This window comes from Rhinoraja longicauda, chromosome 27, assembly GCF_053455715.1.
Source record: "Rhinoraja longicauda isolate Sanriku21f chromosome 27, sRhiLon1.1, whole genome shotgun sequence".
Lineage (NCBI taxonomy): Eukaryota > Metazoa > Chordata > Chondrichthyes > Rajiformes > Arhynchobatidae > Rhinoraja > Rhinoraja longicauda.
In genome coordinates, this window is record NC_135979.1 from 9,294,190 (window position 1) to 9,317,170 (window position 22,981).

At 44.7% G+C, this 22,981-nt stretch overlaps 1 protein-coding gene across 1 annotated transcript in view; it reads left to right on the top strand.

Moving 5' to 3' along the window:
- Positions 1-22,981, top strand: part of LOC144606907 (exostosin-1-like) — a 219,473-nt gene that overhangs the window by 193,914 nt on the left and 2,578 nt on the right. Inside the window, exons 8-10 of the mRNA XM_078423388.1 lie at positions 7,826-7,915; positions 10,419-10,579; positions 15,464-15,635. Of these exons, the coding sequence (XP_078279514.1) occupies positions 7,826-7,915; positions 10,419-10,579; positions 15,464-15,635 (423 nt within the window). The remainder of the gene's footprint in view (positions 1-7,825; positions 7,916-10,418; positions 10,580-15,463; positions 15,636-22,981) is intronic.

Here is a 22,981-nt window from a genome sequence, read left to right on the forward strand (position 1 = left end):
TATCCAGCTCTCTCTTGAATGCATTCAGAGAATTGGCCTCCACTGCCTTCTGAGGCAGAGAATTCCACAGATTCACAACTCTCTGACTGAAAAAGTTTTTCCTCATCTCAGTTCTAAATGGCCTACCCCTTATTCTTAAACTGCGGCCCCTTGTTCTGGACTCCCCCAACATTGGGAACATGTTTCCTGCCTCTAACGTGTCCAACCCCTTAATAGTCTTATACGTTTCGATAAGATCTCCTCTTGTACGCACTCTCTGTGTCCTCCATGGGTTTTCTCTGTGATCCCCTGTTCCCTCGCACACTCTAAAGGTTTGTAGGTTAATTGGTTTGGTATAATTGTAAAATTGTCCCTAATGTGTGTAGGATAGTGTAAATGTGCGGGGATCGCTGGTCGGTGCGGACTCGGTAGGCCGAAGGGCCTGTTTCCGCACTGTATTTCTAAGTCTAAACTAACACTAAACTAAACTAAAAATAAAGACTGAAGCTATCAAATCCTGGACGTTCTGAAGAGGAGTATTGCTGTTATTATCTCTTGCAGACTTGCTAAGGAAATAAGTACCCACATTTAGTTGCAAGTACTTCGGCACTGACTTCAAAGCAGTTCAGCAATAAGCAGCACAAAGGCTTAAATAATTAAGAACAGCAAGCACTAATGAACAAGCATCGTTGAGATTTAGAAAAGCTTCTGTCTTACAAAGTAGTGATTCACTGGAAGCAGTCTCCATCTAAAGCGTTGTGTCAATTAACACCTTTTAAAACAGCAGGATGAATATTTGATTAGGAGTGGATACAAGTGATTGCAATCTTCGTGGTTCCAAATTGATTCCATGGATCAGTTTGGAAACACAAGATTTTTATCATTTGATCTCCAGAGAGAAGTCTCTGCACCTCCCTAAGCAACTGAATCTTTGACTTCGCCATCGGTCGACCTCAATCTGTACAGGTTGACAACATCTATTCCTTTAAGCTGGAGAGGGTGCAGAAATGATTTTTGCTGATGTTGCCGGTTTCTGGGTGTACACATTGATTGATTTTACAGCACGGAAATAGGCCCTTCACCCACCGAGTCCACGCCAACCATCGATCACCCATTCACACTGGTTCTGCGTTCACTAAAGGGGCCAGAGGTCATGGGGAGGAGGCAGGAGCATGGGGTTAGGAGGGAGAGATAGATCACCCATGATTGAATGGCGGAGTAGACCCGATGGACCAAAAGGCCTAATTCTACTCCTATCACATGATATTATGATCTCACTTTCTCATTCACTCCCTGCACAACTTACAGAGGCCAATGAACCTGCATGCCCACACGTCTTTGGGATGTGGGGGGAAACCGGAGCATGGTCGAGGGGGGAAAGGTGCAAACACCATCTCTGATGATCCAGCCTGGGGCCAGCACATTGATGCCATCCTGATCTTTGACATCCATGACCAGTGCTCCATGTGACCACGTCCCCTTTGTTTCTCTACCAGCTGACATTCACCCAGTCCCCACATCACCTGGCCAGTGGCCTCGTGAGTTGCTGGTCTAACTCCACACTTTAAATGACTCTCCATATGTTTTAGTGTCTCACTCAGTTGAATCCCTCTTCCCTTCTCTGAATGCATTCAAGAGAGAGCTAGATAGAGCTCTTAAGGATAGCGGAGTCAGGGGGTATGGGGAGAAGGCAGGAACGGGGTACTGATTGAGAATGATCAGCCATGATCACATTGAATGGCGGTGCTGGCTCGAAGGGCCGAATGGCCTCCTCCTGCACCTATTGTCTATTGTCTATAAAGATCCCCATTATATATCTCAGTCACTTGAATTCCATTATGCTGTTTATTTTCTATACCTTTTAAAATCCACTCTTCTGCATTTTTACTGTCCCTCTACCAAATCCCATTCACCTGCCTTTCGATATCCCAAGCAGTCTAATTCCATCCTCCTGCCCCTTAATATCCCACCGGTGCCAGTCACACTCTCTGCCTCACTCCCCGCGCCCTTGAATCCGTATTTTGCTCTCTCCACGTAGCTCTCTCTTTTGGAAGGACCTGCACACTCTGCCTCTGTGCAAGTCCGTGGGCGGGAGTTCCATGTTCCAACCTCCTTCATGAATAAAGAACCATTTCCTAACGTCATTACTGTACTGCTGGAAAAGATGTCGCCATTTACATGATCGCAATCCTCCATTATCTTGAAATAATTTGGATTACAACTTGAAATGAAATAAATTTTCAGGCGACGGAGAAACGACAGGGGCGGCTGAACTAACTGGATACAGCTCCAAAGGCTTGAGCCCAGGCATGTTGTTCCAAATAATATGTTCTCTATCCAGCCATCCCCTAACCTAACCTTCACTGCAACAGCGGGAAGAAAGCCCTAGCATTTATCGTGTTCCCCAAGCAGCTGCAAACATTCATTCCTGTTGATGTTCACAAATGTACTTAACCTTTTCCCCACTCCTTTTAGACCCTTGCTGCAATGGAACAAATTGCTTCTGGTCTTAAGGAAGAACAAATATTTTCTTGTTCGCTGTTTTTCATGTCATTCGTGAGTGTTTGGTTTTATAATTCATTGGGCGATTGGATCCTGGTAATTGCTGCGATCATATTGCAGCACATAAAATATACATTAACTGCATACATTAATAATATTTGGTTATGAATAAATTAATGAACATTCCAGCTGCTGCGTGATTAATATTTCCCTACAGAGACAACTCTTTAGTACCTAATATCGCTTTCTTAATATCACATCGGTGAAAGCTCTTTTATATAACAAGACAGGCACAAGGATTGGATTGCCAGAGCTTCACTCTGGTTCATTTTACCACACCTCTGGTTCCACACCAGTTGCCCAGGGACTGCTTTTATTCTCATCCTTTGCTTCCACTTGCAGTGAGTCAAGTGGCATCACCTACCCTTGTTCTCCATCCGTGCTGCTTTAGATTCGATCCCATTCTCCCACACATTGACTCTGAGGAACCAATGGGTCAATCAACGTACAAGGTCCCAAAATGTCACCTATCCATGTCCTCCAGTGTGTACGTTCTCCCTGTGACCGCTTGGATAGGCCTGGAGAGAGTGGACGTGGAGAGGATGTTTCCACTTGTGGGAGAGTCTAGGACCAGAGGCCACAGCCTCAGAATAAAAGGACATGCCTTTAGAAAGGAGATAATGAGGAATTTCCTTAGTCAGAGGGTGGTGAAGCTGTGGAATTCATTGCCACCAGAAGGCTGTGGAGGCCAAGCCAATGGATATTTTTAAGGTGGAAATTGAGAGATTCTTGATTAGTACGGGTGTCAGGGGTTATGGGGAGAAGGTAGGAAAATGGGTTTGAGAGGGAGAGATAAATCAGCCTTGATTGAATGGTGGAGTAGACTTGATGGGCCGAACGGCCTAATCCTGTTCCTATCACTTATGAACGTGTGAAGACTATTTAGATGAAGGAAATAGTTTGGAAGCTTATGTGGAGTATTAAACCAGGGTAAACTAGTTGGCATAAACATCTTAACACTTTGATATAAATTCTACATGTTGCAGCTTTAAAATATGATTATATCCTTTGAATTTTGTATGCAGCATATGTTTCTTGAATAAATCTGGTAAAAGTTAACAAATCTTACGCACACATGGACATTATGTTACTTGTGTGTGTCTGTACATATACTTTCCTCGGTGTATCCAAGAAATAAACTAAACTAAACTAGACATAGAGTCGTACAGCATGGAAACAGGCCCTTCAACCCAATCTGTTTATGCCGACCAAGATGCCCTATCTAAGGTCATAAGGTCAAAAGTGATAGGAGTAGAATTAGGCCATTCGGCCCATCAAGTCAACTCCGCCATTCAATCATGGCTGATCTATCTCTCCCTCCTAACCCCATTCTCCTGCCTTCTCCCTCTGACACCTGCACAAACAAAAATCTATCTCTCTCTGCCTTAAAACTATCCACTGACTTGGCCTCCACAGCCTGTGGCGAAGAATTCCACAGATTCACCGCCCTCTGACTAAAGATCTACTGTATCTAAGCTGGTCCCATTTGGTCTAAATTAACACAGCTCAAGCAGAACCTCCATGGACCCTACCTAAAACAGACTGTGCAATTCCAGGCTTTTGGCAATCTGTTCGTATTCTAAATATAATGCATTGATAGCCTACTTATAGTTTGCAATAGCCTCTTGGGGATAGGCAGAAACTGTGCACAGACCATACAGTGCGTGAAGTGTTTATAGACTGTGCAGTTTCAATGTAAAATATATTTAGCCATAGTGTCACCTATATTTGGCATGTGGCATTTAGTATTAGTTTTCTTGGTGAAACATTTAGCTTGTGTGTTTCATAACATGTAGATAGCTCAGTACTGAATATGCAGTTAGTTATTGTTCTGTAGCATAGGTGTGTATAGGTCGTTTAGAGAATACTTTGGCACTGGGCTTGGTTTTCTTGGTTGAGCGCTTATACTGGTGTCAGAGCACAAGTACCTTTGTGTTTCAATATGTTTTAATAGTAATGCAGACTACGTGTGAACATGAAATACGTCTGTCTGAATATAAAATGAATGTCTTTGTGCAAAGAAATCTAGGTTAATGCTGGCCAAGAGCCTTTTGGATGGGAGTTAAAAATAGTTTGTGCCAATGACAAGGTTATTCTTTAAATTTACTTTAATGGTTTGTTGGGTGTGGTTTGGTAAAGGGACTATTTACATGATGTAATTGTACTCAATGGGAATGGGGCGGAGGAGGGAAGGGGTGCAGCAGAGGGCATGTGGAGTACATGGTGCAGATTCCCCGGATCTCCACGCCTTATAATGACTAGAGCTAATCGACAGTTTGCATGATCACCGCGATGAACCTTTAATGAGGCAATGGCTTTGCTCCTGATCAGGGTGCCTTCTCTCATTGAGCATCTTCCCAGTGGTTTACTCCCATTGCCAGGAGGATCCAGCCACACAACATGCCCATCATCTATTGCTTAATGCGTACCACCGCCTCATCCACTTGGAAAGTAGAACCTTTGTTTGTACCAAGGTAGCCTTTTCCGTATAACCAATATCTTTACAAGAACATCGATAGAGTTACTGCCTTACAGCGCTTGCAGCGCCAGAGACCCAGGTTCGGTCCCGACTATTGCTATTGAGGGCGTGCAGCGTAGGTTTACTTGGTTAATTCCCGGAATGGCGGGACTGTTATATGTTGAAAGACTGGGGCGACTAGGCTCGTATACACCGGAATTTAGAACGATGAGAGGGGATCTTATCGAAACGTATAAGATTATTAAGGGGTTGAACATGTTAGAGGCAGGAAACATGTTCCCAATGTTGGGGGAGTCCAGAACCAGGGCCCACAGTTTAAGAATAAGGGGTAGGCCATTTAGAACGGAGATGAGGAAAAACTTTTTCAGTCAGAGAGTTGTAAATCTGTGGAATTCCGCCTCAGAAGGCAGTGGAGGTCAATTCTCTGAATGCATTCAAGAGAGAGCTAGATATAGCTCTTTGGGATAGTGGAGTCAGGGGGTATGGGGAGAAGGCAGGATTGAGAACTGATTGAGAATGATCAGCTATGATCACATTGAATGATGGTGCTGGCTCGAAGGGCCGAATGGCCTACACCTGCACCTATTGTCTATTGTCTATTGACTACTGGTTCTGTATGTACGGAGTTTGTACGTTCTCCCCGCAACCATGCGGGTTTACTCCGAGATCTTCAGTTTTCCTCCCACACTCCAAAGACGTACATGTTTGTAGGTGAATTGGCTTGGTATAAATGTAAAATTGTCCCTAGCGTGTGTTGGACAGTGTTAATGTGCGGGGATCGCTGGTCAGTGCGGACTCAGTGGGCCAAAGGGCCTGTTTCCACGCTGTATCTCGAAACTAAACTAAACTAAACTAATCTCATCCACTAAAGCAGAATCTTTGTTATTTTTAAAAATATGGTCTCCATTTATTGAATTTTTAGAAAAGTAAATGGGTTTGGCACAGGACTAAAATAAAAAATTTAAATTAAAAGTTGTAACTTGAGTTAGGGGTTGGATGTACTGCTATTGTCTCCCGGATCTACTCCCTTTAATTTTTATAGTTAGATCCTTTTTTTTTTTTTAATATATATATATATATATTTTTAACCCTCTTATTCTCTCTCCCCAAGTTTATAGTTTTTTTTTGTTGTTTTTTTCTACTTTTTCTCTTCAAAAAATTGAAGCTATGTAAGAACTCTGTAACAAATGTGTTTTTTTTAAAAATTCTATTTGTACATATGCTTTTCAAAGATTAAAAAAAAAAAAAAAAAAAAAAAAAAGAATCTTTGCTATACCAAGACAGCCCCAGTATGTTTACAATAAATAGAGGTATTGAAATAATTTATTTTTGACACATCATTTCAAGGCCTCGTGCGTTTTTCCCAATAACGTTTGCACCGTTATGATGGAAATTTCTCCTTACATCCTATCAATTCTGGGACTTTGATGTTAGTTTGGCAGCACTAATCATGAGGGCCAATGCAATTCTGTTGCTAAAATTGTTGGTATTGGTGATTCCAGCTTCTCCTCCTGCCTGGAGTTCAGTTGCTACACATTCAAGCGAGTATTAGTCTGGGCAGAACAGGGCAAGGAACGTTTAGGACATTACTATCTTTGGGGGATGGGAAATAAAGACATCAGGAAGATTCTTGTTTCGGATTACTGGCCAGGTGTTCCTGATTCTGTGAACACCAGGTAAACATTGGATTGGACAATGATAATTTCTATCACCTTCTGGTATTTCGTGAACCTGGCATTAATCATTCTCAAATAGCCAGGATAGGGGGTGGGGGGGGATATCTGATGGGGTAGGGGGTACCGGACTGGAGAGAATAACCATATTCTGCCCCAGAGAAGAAGCAACAAAAGGTTAAGCTTATAACCTTATAGACAATAGACAATAGGTGCAGGAGGAGGCCATTCGGCCCTTCGAGCCAGCACCGCCATTCAATGTGATCATGGCTGATCATTCTCAATCAGTACCCCGTTCCTGCCTTCTCCCCATACCCCCTGACTCCGCTATCCTTAAGAGCTCTATCTAGCTCTCTCTTGAATGCATTCAGAGAATTGGCCTCCACTGCCTTCTGAGGCAGAGAATTCCACAGACTCACAACTCTCTGACTGAAAACGTTTTTCCTCATCTCAGTTCTAAATGGCCTACCCCTTATTCTTAAACTGTGGCCCCTTGTTCTGGACTCCCCCAACATTGGGAACATGTTTCCTGCCTCTAACGTGTCCAACCCCTTAATAATCTTATACGTTTCGATAAGATCCCCTCTCATCCTTCTAAATTCCAGTGTATATAACTCTTATAGGGTTAAGCTTATATTGGGGTGGCACGGTGGTGCAGTGGTAGAGTTGCCGCCTTACAGTGCCAGAGACCTGGGATTAATCCTGACAATGAGTGCTGGTCTGTTCGGAGTTTATACATTCTCACCGTGACCTGCTTGGGGTTTTTTCTGGGTTGTCCGATTTCCTCCCACACTCCAAAGACGTTTAGGTTTGTAGGTTAATTGGCTTGGTATTATTGTAAATTGTCCCTGGTGTGTTTAGGATAGTGTTAGTGTACGGGGATGGTGGTCGGTGCAGACTTGGTGGGTTGAAGGGCCTGTTTCCATACTATAGCTCTAAACTGAACTTTCTATTCCATCGGCATTGGTTTATTCTTGTCACGTGTACTGAGATAGAGTGAAAAACGTTGCTATCTTAGCAAGATAAGGTCGACTCTTCCCAAATGGCATTCCCCTTTTGTGGGTGCCAACTGTGGTGGAATCGTTTTGGTGGTGGTGACCCCTGTACTAATTCCTCTGCCCCTCCATTTCAGACCATGAGCAGTCGCTTCTTCCCTTACGACGTCATGACAACCGATGCCGTGTTGAGTCTGGACGAGGACACCGTACTCTCGACCAACGAGGTAGGCAAAGGTTTCAGTGTTGTAGATCATCTCAGAATAAGTGCAGGCACTACTGAAGACGACACTATTGAATATACAGACACTGAGAATGCATGAATAGATTTTTTATTTTGCAGTTTTAACTATAATACCAATAACTTTAGCAACAATATGTTGTTGTTGGTCCTTCGGGTTCGAAGATGACCATGACTTCACTTTCAGTTGGAGGATTGGTGACTGTGGGTCCGGAAGTGACTGGTGAGGCCAATCCGGGCCCGGAAGGGACGCCCACATGTAGGACACAAGTGGATGGGTGCTGCAGTGGAAGTGGAGGTAGCCCGGGCCTTGCGCGCGGTGCGTTTCCTCTGGGCCTCTGCAGTGCGTCTGTTCTCTGCTGCACGGGCTCCTGTGGTGAGCTTGCTGCGCCAGGTTGGACGGTCCAGAGCAAGAGACTCCCAAGTGCTGAGGTTGATGTCCAAGTCTTTGAGGGACACTTTGAGGCAGTCCTTAAACCATCTTATTGAAACATATAAGATAATTAGGGGATTTGACACATTAGAGGCAGGAAACATGTTCCCAATGTTGGGGGAGTCCAGAACAAGGGGCCACAGTTTAAGAATAAGGGGTAGGCCATTTAGAACGGAGATGAGGAAGAACTTTTTCAGTCAGAGAGTGGTGAAGATGTGGAATTCTCTGCCTCAGAAGGCAGTGGAGGCCAGTTCGTTGGATGCTTTCAAGAGAGAGCTGGATAGAGCTCTTAAGGATAGCGGAGTGAGGGGGTATGGGGAGAAGGCAGGAACGGGGTACTGATTGAGAGTGATCAGCCATGATCGCATTGAATGGCGGTGCTGGCTCGAAGGGCTGAATGGCCTACTCCTGCACCTATTGTCTATTGTCTATTGTTTCTTCTGTCCTCCTACTGAGCGCTTGCCCTGACACAGTTCCCTGACAACAATAACCCTGTGCAATAAACAACAAAAGTGCAATACAATAAACTAAGATTACAAAGTCATCAATATAGATTGTAAACAGTTAAGGCCCCAGCACTGACCTGTGTGGCACCCCACTAGTCACCAAACGGCACAGTTATCTCTATTGTGTTTGTTTTGGTTAGCTACGCTTCTATCGGTACCAATATCTCACCCCCAAACTCTTGCTCTCTTCAGTTGCCCCAGCTTCCCTTGACAATAATGCCTTGAGATGTTTTGTATTCAGTGGAAGGTACACAGGTTTCAACTTAACGCCTAGCTTCTAAGATAGCAACTCCATCAACACAGTACTCCTGGGTACGGCATTCACCGCAGCGCAGTGTGCAGCGTCTGGGAGAGTTTCTTGGGTCAGCAGTCGGCTGCTTTTGATTGCCTGAGCAATTACCAGCAAGGCGGGTAGGCTGATGCACATGAGTGATTTCCCACAATATGTTTACTTTTCTAATTCCGTAGAGAGTGTATTATCATCCACTGCAATACTCTGCTAGGCTTTCCGTCCTGGGGCTTGTCTATGCAGTACAATCAATTCAAATTGAAATATCATCATTTCACTTAATACAAATTTTAGCATGAATGAACAGAATCAATTCACATTAGAGTTCCACTTTGCATGACCCAGAACCTGTCAAAATGGGAGCGACATTTGCAGTCTTCATAGGAATTGGTAAGTCATTTGGAACGTCAATCATCTTAGTTTTCTGAGGAAGTAGAGGCACTGGTGTGGCCTTCCTGGCCATTGTATGGATGTGGTCGGATCAGGTCAAATTGTTGTTGATGTTTACACCTAGGAACTTGAAGCTCTCAATGAATTATGTCCATGGACAAACAGTATCTCACATTGCGTGGGGATAGACACAAAATGCTGGAGTAATTCAGCGGGACAGGCAGGTCTGAAGAAGGGTCTCGACCCGAAACATCACCCATTCCTTCTCTCCAGAGATGCTGCCTGTCCCGCTGAGTTACTCCAGCATTTTGTGTCTATCTTCGGTTTAAACCAGCATCTGCAGTTCCTTCCGACACACTGTGTGGGGAGCAGCATAAGAGCGGCATTGTGTCTCAGCTGAAGGGCTGTTTTACCGGTGAGCATCTTGCTTCCTGCCGGCTGTGGGTAAATTGGTTCGGATTGCTCCAAGTTCAGCTTTGTCGACAAGACACTGGCTGCTGTGATTCCCCGTTATTCAAGCCAGAGGTCTTAGGCTCATCCTCCAGTCGGTACTTTGTTGGCAGATCTCAACTGGGCCTGCAGTAAGACCTCTGGAAATGGACAATGTATGTTAGATGGGAATGAAATAACTTGCGTTTCTGCTGCTGTACGTTGTCCTGGCATTTATATATGTCAACATGATAGGCACAACAGTGATACCACCTCAGTAGAATAATTAGGGTTTTTACCAGTGCATGGATAATTTATCGGTGGATTAGTTATAAGCGGAACTCCTTATTCAGAAGAGATGATCAGAGCGCTGGATGTTTAACATGGCCATGACTTGCCACAAAGTCAACTTGATGAGCCGATGCCTTTGTTCCCCGTCTAGGTGGACTTTGCATTCATCGTGTGGTGCAGCTTTCCTGATCGGATCGTGGGTTACCCGGCCCGCAGTCACTTTTGGGACAGCAATAAGGGATTGTGGGGATACACGTCGAAGTGGACCAATGAGTACTCCATGGTTTTAACTGGAGCAGCATTTTACCACAGGTAAACAACGCAAAAGAGGTAGTGCTCGTGGATTCTGAGACGTACTGGAACTCTGCACTTCCAGGGAGTCAGGGATTATGGGGCAAAGGCAGGAGAATGGGGTTGAGACGGAAAGGTAGATCAGCCATGATTGAATGGCGGAGTAGATTATGTAGGTTAATTGGCTGGGTAAAATGTAAAAAAAATAAAATAAAATAAAAATTGTCCCTAGTGGGTGTAGGATAGTGTTAATGTATGGGGATCACTGGGCGGCACGGAATTGGAGGGCCGAAAAGGCCTGTTTCCGGCTGTATGTATATGATATGATATGATATGATAGACTTGATCGGCTGAATGGCCTAATTCTGCTCCGAGAACTCATGAACTTCCCATCTGACCCACTTGATTCTCCACCAGCATTCCCACTCTCTCTCCCTCTTTATTCCACAACTCTTCTCTCCTCTTTCCACATCCCCTTTGTTCACCCCACTTTCCCCCCTTCTTACCCCCTTTCCCTCTTATCTCACTCTCTTCTGACTTGAGGTGATGAAATCGTCACGAAGAAAAAGCTGCCACTAAGGTATTGTAAAAAGCTGATGCATGCGATTTACGCCAGCAATGATTCTAATGTTTGCAACTGACTCCTGACTACGGGTGCTGTCTGAACGGAGTTTGCGTGATCTTCCTGTGACCGCATGGGTTTTATATCCGGGTGCTCCGTTTCCCCCCCACGTTCCAAATATGTAGGTTTGTTGGGTAATTGGTTTGTGTGAATTGTCCCTGGTGTGTTGGATAGAGCTAGTGTACAGGTGATCACTGGTCAGCACGGACTCGATGGGCCGAGGGGCCTGTTTCCACTCTGCATTTCTAAACTGAACGTTTAGAGGTTGGTGGGGAGTTGATGGGACCATTTTTGTTTTGATGTGTGGCCCTAATGAACCTTATTTTTAGCCAAACCCATGGGGTTTGGGGAAGAATTTCAGAGTGAAATTCCATCTGCAAATTGTTAGCATTTGAATGAATATTTTATCTCAGTTCACAGAACCATTTTAAAGCTTTGTCATTGAGGCTCTTACTTCCTCAAGCAAGCTGGTCAATATTTAGTTGACGTTGATTTATCTTGATTCCAGGTGTAGGCTGAAGATTACTGCAGGATAATGTACCTACTCTAATTTGAATTGGCTAATAAAATGTGATGGAATATTTTACATCCATTTAAGCATGCAGATGAGCATCAGTTTACATCATTGGCAGGAAATGTGATGTTAAAAACTTGAATAAAACATTGGTGAGGCTACAATTAGTCTACTGTACACAGCGGTAGTCTCCCTATTACAGAGATATAAAGGCAGTGGAGAAGGAGCAAATGAGATTTACAAGATTAATACTGCAAGGCTGAGCTCTACTGCTGTGCCATCATGCCGCCCCACCAAGGTACTTCCCCATTACTGATATCAGGAGTTTTACCATTGATTCAGATTAGTTTATTATTATCTAATCCAGGGTGCAATGAAACTCCTTGTTCACAAAAAAAAAACTTGTAGAGTAAACAATATATATTTTAATGATGAATACAACAATAAATACAAATGCAAAACAGAAGAATAGTGCACAAAAAAAAACAATTACTAAAGAACAGTAACAGGATAACCAACTGAGGTACAGTTAAGAGTAAGTGTAGGTGGCAAACACTTCCAATAAGGGGATGTGAAATAGGTACATGTCAGATGGAATTGCAGATACTGGCTTACACCGAAGATAGTCACAAAATGCTGGAGTAACTCAGTGGATCCGGCAGCATCTCTAGAGAAAAGAAATGGGTGACCTTTCGGGTCGAGACCCTTCTTCAGGCTTGAAAGTGGTCATTGGTTCTGGAGTCTGATAGCTAGGGGGAGCAGGAGCTGGCCTGACGAGTGGACATCTGGGTTTTCAAGCTCCTGCATCTTCACCAAGAAGCTAGAAAAGCAAAAAAAAGGGAATGGGCAAGGTGGCAGGCTACCTTCAGTTTAGTTCGAGCCTTCCCCATGCAACACACCATGAAGGTGGACGGGATGGTAGGAAATGAAGAGCCTGCAATGAACACCTGCGCTCGGTCCGCAATAACCAAACTGATCTCCCGGTGGCCGAGCACTTCAACTCCCCCTCCCATTCCCAGTCTGACCTTTCTGTCATGGGCCTCCTCCAGTGCCATAGTGAGGCCCACCGGAAATTGGAGGAACAGCACCTCATATTTCGCCTGGGCAGTTTGCAGCCCAGTGGTATGAACATCGACTTCTCCAACTTTAGATAGTTCCTCTGTCCCTCTCTTCCCCTCCTCCTTCCCAGATCTCCCTCTATCTTCCTGTCTCCACCTATACTACTCTACGACCACATCTTGACCCAGACTCGCCCTCTATCTTCCTGTCTCCACCTATATCCTTCCTTTGTCCCACCCCCGACATCAGTCTGAAGAAGGGTCTCGACCCGAAACGTCACCCATTCCTTCTCTCCCGAGATGCTGCCTGACCTGCTGAGTTACTCCAGCATTTTGTGAATAAATCGATTTGTACCAGCATCTGCAGTTATTTTCTTATTCCACCTATATCCTTCTTTTGTCCCGCCCCCCTGTCATCAGTCTGAAGAAGGGTCTCGACCCGAAATGTCACCCATTCCTTCTCTCCCGAGATGCTGCCTGACCTGCTGAGTTACTCCAGCATTTTGTGAATAAATACCTTCGATTTGTACCAGCATCTGCAGTTATTTTCTTATACTGCAATGGACTGGCCTGTATCCACCATCCGTTGCAGGTCTAAGCAGTTAAAAGCAGAGTCACCACACCAAGCTGAGAAGCATCCTGTAAGAATACTTTCCATAGCACACCTGTGCAAATTCAAGACAATCCTTGTAGACATGGATGTGGTTTCTTCTTCTTCACCGCATCAATGGGAAGGAACCAGCATAGGTTGCTGCCTTCTTATCTTACCTTTGCTTACCCTTCCTAATCTCTGTGTCTCCCTCTCCCCTGACTCTCAGTCTGAAGGAGGTACTCGACCCGAAACGTCACCCATCCATTCTATTCAGAGATGCTGCCTGTCCCGCTGAGTTACTCCAGCATTTTGTGCGTATCTTAGCTTGTTGCTGATAGGGATGCTGGGAAATAGGGCAGCTCCATTGGTGAGGACAGTGGTGCATTCACCACCCCACCCACTAGGCCCCCTAACCCCACCTCCTTAGATCAACAACCAACCCTTTCATCTTGTTGACTTTCACAGCCGTGTTCTGCTTCATATCGAGTCCACATCACAGGATTAGAAATTGTTCAGCCAGAGCTGAACGCACCTCAGCATCTACGTACAATGGTGCTTCTTGTGCGTGGTGGTGGAAAGATTGGTGGAAACAGGGGCCGCGGAGTGAACGCTCTCTCCTAGACCCCACAGCCGGGGTGACGTACGGGCACCATGGCACAAGATCTCAGATATTTTTCTTGCTTTGCATCCCATCGTTGGTGTTATAGACAATAGACAATAGGTGCAGGAGGAGGCCATTCGGCCCTTTGAGCCAGCACCGCCATTCAATGTGATCATGGCTGATCACTCTCAATCAGTACCCCGTTCCTGCCTTCTCCCCATACCCCCTGACTCCGCTGTCCTTAAGAGCTCTATCCAGCTCTCTCTTGAATGCATTCAGAGAATTGGCCTCCACTGCCTTCTGAGGCAGAGAATTCCACAGATTCACAACTCTCTGACTGAAAAAGTTTTTCCTCATCTCCGTTCTAAATGGCCTACCCCTTATTCTTAAACTGTGGCCCCTGGTTCTGAACTCCCCCAACATTGGGAACATGTTTCCTGCCTCTAACGTGTCCAACCCCTTAATAATCTTGTATGTTTCGATGTTGTTGACGATTGGACTGGCAATGGTGGTATCATCAGCAAACCTAAAGACCTGAGTAATCTCCTGGACAAGTTTCGATCGCCTAGCTTGGGGTCGGAGAGGAATTTCCCGGATTTTTTTCCCAAATTGGCCTGGGTTTTTAATCCGGTTTTTCGCCTCTCCCAGGAGATCACACGGTTCTTTTGGGTGGGAAGAAGGGCGATAGTGGGAAGGGGGTTGGGGTAGGATCAGCCATGATCGCATTGAATGGTGGAGCGGGCTCGGGGCCGGATGGCCTACTCCTGCTCCTCATATCATATCATATCATATATATACAGCCGGAAACAGGCCTTTTCGGCCCTCCAAGTCCGTGCCGCCCAGTGATCCCCGTACATTAACACTATCCTACACCCACTAGGGACAATTTTTACATTTACATTTACCCAGCCAATTAACCTACATACCTGTACGTCTTTGGAGTGTGGGAGGAAACCGAAGATCTCGGAGAAAACCCACGCAGGTCACGGGGAGAACGTACAAACTCCTTACAGTGCAGCACCCGTAGTCAGGATTGAACCTGAGTCTCCGGCGCTGCATTCGCTGTAAAGCAGCAACTCTACCGCTGCGCTACCGTGCCGTCCTCTTTTCTTGTGTTCTTGTGGGTTGGAGTGCCGCGGGAAGAGCAGGCTGTGATCAATTGTATTGTGCAGAGATAGACAACCCAATACGTGTTCATGTATCCAGAATGCAGCCGGAATAGAAATCTATAACCTTCTGTTCTTGCGCAAGAGTGCAGATACTGAAACACTGAGATACCTTACCGCAAGCCTTGCCAAAATCATCTGATTCTTTAGACTTTAGTGATGCAGCGCGGAAGTCCGACCAGCGATCACCCCTTGCAATGCGATAACAAATCAGAAATCAAGGATGGAGCGATGCTTTTGTCATTTAATACCGCACAATAACTAGAGTATCTCTATTAATGGAACTGCACACAATGTATCAATTTTAATTATGATATTTCCTGGGCTTGTCTTCCTTTTTGTGCCTTTGCAGATATTACCATTACTTATTCACAAACTACCTGCCTGCGAGTCTACTTGCACTCATCGACCAGACAGCCAACTGTGAAGACATCCTGATGAACTTCCTGGTGTCAGCAGTGACCAAACTTCCCTCAATCAAAGTCACACAAAAGAAACAGTATAAAGAGACTCTGATGCAGCAGGTGGGTAGTTATTTTACGTAATTTATACGAGCAGAAAACTCATTTGCAGTACCAAATATCCACATAATGTGTGACTTTTTTATTCTAATGGACAAAATGATTTTACGCCCCTGGTTACCGAATAGTGAAACATACTGAATTTACCAGATAACGAAAGGCTTGGATAGAGTGGATGTTACTTAACCGAGCAAGTCCCACTTACCTGTTCCTGGCCAATATCCAAACGCTTCCTTGCTGTGTCCCTGTCCGAGCACCTTTTAAATGTTGCAATTGTAGCTACCTCTACCACTTCCTCTGCAGGTTTGTTTAAGAATAAGGGGTAGGCCATTTAGAACTGAGATGAGGAAAAACTTTTTCAGTCAGAGAGTTGTGAATCTGTGGAATTCTCTGCCTCAGAAGGCAGTGGAGGCCAATTCTCTGAATGCATTCAAGAGAGAGCTGGATAGAGCTCTTAAGGATAGCGGAGTCAGGGGGTATGGGGAGAAGGCAGGAACGGGGTACTGATTGAGAATGATCAGCCATGATCACATTGAATGGCGGTGCGGGCTCGAAGGGCCGAATGGCCTCCTCCTGCACCTATTGTCTATTGTTTCATATATGCACCACCGTCTGTGTGGAAAAAGTCACCCTCAGGTCTATTAAACGTTTCCCATCTCTGTCCCTGGAGAGATCTCAAAACCCTGTGTTCCAACACCCTGTGCCGGCACTTCAGCCACACATTCATCTGCTCTATTCCCACCCCCATGTGACACTGGAGGTAATCCAGAGATTACTATCGTCAAAGTCATGTTGTTTAATCTCCAGCCCAATCCCCTCTAATCCCATTGAAGGATCCCTTTATCTACCCATGTCATTGTTCGTCATAATTAATTGTTCCCGTGGCAAAACGCACATAAAGTGATAACATTTTGTAAGCAGAAAGCTGTGGTCTGGAATGCATTTCCTGATGGAAACAGCTTCAGTGGTAACATACAGAGAAATGATAATGGAGAATAAAGGTTCAGACTAAGGACAAATTTGGAGTCTCAAGGCTATGAAACCAGGTCAATAAAGCAATTTAGGTGCAGAGTGTGGGAAGGAATGGTAGGTAGATGCTGGTTTACACCCTAGATCAACACTAAATGCTGGAGTAACGCAGCGGGACAGGCAGCATCTCTGGAGAGAAGGAACAGGTGACGTTGAAGGGTCTCGACCCGAAACGTCACCCATTCTTTCTCTCCAGAGCTGCTGTCTGTAAAGCAATTTAGGTAATGCTACTAGAGAACGATTAAAAACTGTAGACCTCGATAGTGATGTGCACGATGAACAAAATAAAAGCCAATCAAGAACATTTGGTAAATTGGTACAAATTAGACAATTTGTATTTGAATGCACAAAACATTCATAACAAGTTGGACGAACTAATAGCACAAATAGAGATAAATGGGTTTGATCTAAAAGCAAATTTGGCACAATGGCCAAAGGTATTAATGGGTGAGATCAGAAATAATAACAAACCAAAAAAGAGTTGGCATTATTTGCAGGCCCATTAAAATGCCAAAGATCTATGAATCAGGAAGTAAGAGTTTGTGGCAAAGATAACACTGGGGTACTCAAATCTTCCTCTAAGTTGGACAAATCAAATTGGGAAAAAACATTTGGAAGAAGAGTTCATATCAGGGACTTTTTCCTGGTATAGCTTTTCCTGCATTATATCATTTAGGCCACTTTGGAGCTTGTCTCAAGTAATGATTACATTGATACAGATACAGTTCAGTTTATTATCACGTGGACTGTGGTACAGTGAAAAGCCTCTGTTGCATGCAAAAAGGATATTCCAAGGAAAGTGAGAATGGTTTGGTTTTACATGCAGTTTGAAAGGGACTAGATGCAATTAGAAACTATAGATTTAAAAGTGCAGCCAATTACAAAGATATTGTAATTAACATGAATTGGGTTCAAATATTTGCCTGTAGGTTAAAAAAAAAGGCGAGCATTTAAAGAAATATTCCACAATTCACAATCAAGACACATTCCACAGGAAATGTGATTTATGCGTGCCTAATTAAAGTTTAAGAATGGTGGTGGACTCGAGTTTGAAATACCATTGCCCTTAGGGATAATATATCGAAGATAGACACAAAATGCTGGAGTAACTCAGCGCGACAGACAGCACCTCTGGAGAAAAGGAATGGGTGACGTTTCGGGTCGAGACCCTTCTTCAGGAATAACATACATCTTTGCTTTGGTAGAGTTTGAGGATTTGGTCTGAAATATCAAATGTATTAAGGGAAGAGATAAAATACCAGAGTAAATTAGCAGAAATATCAAAATAATTGTCAGAGTTTTAAGATCTTAGATTTTTTTTTTTAGATTTAGAGATACAGCGCGGAAACAGGCCCTTTGGCCCACCGGGTCCGCGCCGCCCAGCGATCCCCGCACACTAACACTATCCTACACACACTAGGGACAATTTTTACATTTGCCCAGCCAATTAACCTACATACCTGTACGTCTTTGGAGTGTGGGAGGAAACCGAAGATCTCAGAGAAAACCCACGCAGGTCACGGGGAGAACGTACAAACTCCGTACAGACGGTGCCCGTAGTCAGGATCGAACCTGAGTCTCCGGCGCTGCATTCGCTGTAAGGCAGCAACTCTACCGCTGCGCCACCGTGCCGCCAATTTTCTACAATTCTCTTCATACATAAATATGAAGAGAATTGGCCCTTCAGAGACAGAGGCTGGACAAATTATAACGTGGAATCAAGAAAAGTTCACGGCATTAAAGAAATATTTTGTATCTGCCTTCATTGCAAAAGGCAATAAATATACCACGGGACCAGCCAATAGCAACGAGAAACAGAGGAATTGATATCACGAAAGAGAAAATATTGGCTATATTAAAAATATATAATGAAACCAACAGACAACTAATCCCCAGAACAAGACAGCCTGTACTGGAGGTGGCTCAAGAGATTGTGGATTCATTCTTTAATGAGGTGGATGGGCCAACTAGGATGGGGAGGGGATGATAGAAGGCAAAATGGAGGCAGCGAAGGAAAAAAAACCATCAAACAACAGAAACCTGCTCCTTATTTTTAAAGTACAAATGTTGGCAGCTTTAACCCAACACCTTAACTTTAACTCCACTTTAACAATGCAGCTACAGGATAGTGCTTTTGTCACCTGTTAATTCCTTGCAAAATACTAAAACCACCGATTTAAACTGCCCCTTTAATCTTCTATATTATAAGCAATACTGTCATTAATTAATGTTCTCTTTCCTCATAAATGTAAAAAGAATTACAAATCCCCTTAAAAGGTCCCCCTGGGTGTAGTCGTATTATGTGGACACCTGATTGCGAACATGAAACTCGGACTCAGTGACAGTGAAAGAGGATGAGGAGTGATCTTGGACGCGGGCCAAACGACTAGACAGGATGTCAAACAGATATCATTACAAGGAATACACCGTTAGAAATGGATTCCAGCAATTAGTGTTGGTACCGCGATTCTACCACTGAATAATGATAGCATCGCGGCAATATTTGTGTGATAAGCTGAGCTGCTGTCTGTTCCACCATGATCAATAAACACTGGTGATTAATGTCGTGTGACGCAGATAACAGAAGTTTGACCAAAAACATTTTGTTGATATCAACAGCAACTTGTGTTAATGTGTAATATTTATGTCATGTTTGGCTTAATTAAATCGGCAATTCTTAATTAAAATTCTCCAACTAGTACGTCCCTTTTGCACTGTTGATCGCACGATTACAGCCCATATATCATTTCACGTCATTGATTTTAAACTTTGTTCTTTGATTCAAGAGCCGTTTTATATTAAAATAAAACGCAACACAGATTAAAGTTAAGCTCCCCGGATAATTAGGTTGAAAGTAATGGGGAAATATGGAGTCAGAGTTGTACAGTGCAGGAACAGGCCATTCAGCCCACCACATCCATGCTGGCCTTCTATGCCCTTCTGCAGTTATTATATTTGCCCACATTAGGTCTGTATCCTTCTGTGCCCTGCTTAGTCAAATGCCTCTTAAATGTAGTGATTGTGTCCCATTCCGCCACCTCCACTGGCAGCAAGTTCCAGTTTTCATCCACTCTGTAAAAAATCAAAATCTCCTCAAAACCCCTTTAAAACTTCCTTTCATCTTAAACCTATGCTCTCTGGATTCTGATATGCCTTCCATAGGCATATGGCGCATTCCCAATCTCGTTGTACCCTGTACAATGACAGTAAAGATATATTGTATTGTATTGTATTGTATTGGTAGGCATATCACCTCATATTTCGCTTGGGCAGCTTACAGCCCAGCGGTATGAACATTGACTTCTCTAACTTTAGATAGTTCCTCTGTCCCTCTCTTCCCCTCCCACTTCCCAGTTCTCCCACTGTCTTCCTGTCTCCACCTATATCCTTTCTTTGTCCTGCCCCCCCCCCCCCCCCGACCCAAAACTCTTCTCTCCTGAGATGCTGCCTGACCTGCTGAGTTACTCCAGCATTTTGTGATGCCTACCATAGGAGGCACCTTCTGACTCTACGCCTCTTATAATTTTATATACCTCTATAGGGGTATTAATCTTGTTACCTCTGGATTTGGCATTTCTTGGGCTCCCCTGGTCAACCTTACACCTTCACATTCCTGGAACCTGAACTCATGCAAAACTTTGCCACCCACTTCTAGTTCAGGCCAAGTCCTGATAAGCCGTTTCCCATTTGGTTGCTGACCTGTCTGGCAACTCTTCCCATTTACAACTCTCATCCCTCCATAGTATCACACCTTCCTACCACCTTAACCATCTCCAGTAATTCAACCATCGAGAAACCTGCAATATCCAATTCTGGACTTTAGATTTTTGTTTTAGATTTAGAGATACAGCACAGAAACAGGCCCTTCGGCCCACCGGGTCCGCGTCGCCCAGCGATCCCCGCACATTAACACGATCCCACACCCACTAGGGACAATTTTTACATTTGCGCAGCCAATTAACCTACAAACCTGCACGTCTTTGGAGTGTGGGAGGAAACCGAAGACCTCGGAGAAAACCCACGCAGGTCACGGGGAGAACGTACAAACTCCGTACAGTACAGCGCCCGTAGTCAGGATCGAACCTGAGTCGACGGCGCTGCATTTGCTGTAAGGCAGCAACTCTACCGCTGCGCCACCGTGCCGCCTTGCGTGCCACTTGTGCACAGCCCTGACCTCTGCTCCTCCACTATTCAACCTCTAGGTCGACGGCACTGGAATTCTCCCCACTTACCCTCCACCTCTCCCCATTCGCTCTCGCCATTCCTTGTGATGGTTATTAAAGCCTCTCTCTTTGACCAAACGTTTGGTCAACCAGGCCTTGTGTCTTTTTCTGCTCCTCAGTGTCACTTTTTGTAGGAATCCTACGAAATGCGTGGCTGTTTTGTTATCCGCATTACTAGAGTCATAGGGTCATACAGAGTGGAAACAGGCCCTTCGGCCCAACCTGCCAATGCTGACCAACATGCCCCATCTACACTAGTCCCACCTGCCTGCGTTCGGCTCATATCCTTCTAAACCTTTCCGACCCACTTACCTGTCTATTACGTGCCAGATGGCCATAGCCAGATATAGCAGCCATCCATGGATGTGTTGGAGTTTCCAGTAATCATCTTAAAGGCACTCCTATAAGAAAAGTCACAGACACATCGCAAGGTTAGACCCAGCAGAGAATAATAGCTTGAGCTCACTTTTACAATACAATACAATACAATATATCTTTATTGTCATTGTGCAGGGGTACAACGAGATTGAGAATGCGACTCCCATACGATGCAATAAATCAATTTAGACAACCCAATGAAACAAAATTAGAAACAGTTTTAAAACAGAATAAAGTTCAAGTAGGTCTGTGCCGGTTCACTGTGCGATGTGACCATCCGGCTCAGCAGGACCGGTTCATAGCAGCTATGGCCCTGAGTCTGGAGGTGCGGGCATAGAAGGCCTTGTAGCGTCTGCCAGATGGTAGAAGTTCGAACAGACTGTTGCAGGGGTGTGAGGAGTCTTTGTGAATGCTGGTGGCTTTTCTGAGGCATCATGTGTTGTAGATGCCCTCCAAGGCTGGTAGCTGTGTTCCGATAGTCTTCTGAGCTCTCTAGACTACCCGCTGTAGAGCTTTCCTCTCTGCCTCCGTACAGCTGAGATACCACACAGGGATGCCATGCGTTAGGATGCTTTCTATGGTGCAGCGGTAGAAGGTCGTCAGCAGCTGTTGGGGTAGACCAGACTTTTTCAGTGTTCTCAGGTAGAACAGTCGTTGCTGCACATTCTTGACCAGCGCAGCGGTGTTAGTGGACCATGTGAGGTCCTCCAAAATGTGAGTGTGAAGAAGCAAATTGGACAGGTCTGTGGATATGACAGGTTGAGAGGGATATGGGCCAAACGTAGGCAAGTGGGACTAGTGGCAGATGGGACAGGTTGGTCAATGTGGGCAAGTTGGGCCGAAGAGCTTGTTTCCATACTGTGTGACTCTGACTATTTAAATCGAAGGAATCACAAAATGATGGAGTAACTCAGCAGGTCATCCAGCATCCAGGAGAGAGGGAACGGGTGACGTTTCGGGTCGAGATCCTTCTTCAGACCCGAAACGTCACCCATTCCCTCTCTCCTGGACGCTGCCTGACCTGCTGAGTTACTCCAGCATTTTGTGGTACCTTCAATTTGTACCAGCATCTGCAGTTATTTTCCTACACTCCTGACTATTTAAATGACCAGGTCTACAAGTGTCCAGAACAGTTGGGAATTTAAAGCCTTGGCCTTTGTGTTTAAGGCAGCTTCCCCAAAGGGCATCCTCTCGCTTTCAATCGTCAGCTAATGTAGATGTCAGCTGTGGCTCAGTGGATAACACTGTCGACTTCAAATTCACAAGGTCGTGGCTTCACCCTACCCCCAAAGACCTCGCGTAATTGAAGTCTACAAATCTAATGGAATATAGACCTGTCACTGTGCTAGCGTTGACATGAGACATAAAACAAGGATTCCGTCTGTCCAATCAGCTAAAATATTTCACGTGCTGACAGGAAGAATGATGATGGAGAGAGAGAGAGACTGAAGGCAAGAAATGCGATAAGGGGGATACTATCCCAGACACGCCGTCCCGTGCCTCCTCCCTTGGAATAGGAGAAGCCGTACTTAGCGGCCACTTCCACGAGTTTAGCATTTCATCTCGTTGAGACCAAATGGGTGGAATCAGTTTTCAAGACGATGCCCGGTCATTCATTTCATTCCCCGCACAGCTGGAGCCTGGATTGATTTTCGCTTTGATCCTCTAGGCAGCCCCCGTGAGATTTAGACACCATCGTTCATGGGTTGAACCAACTCT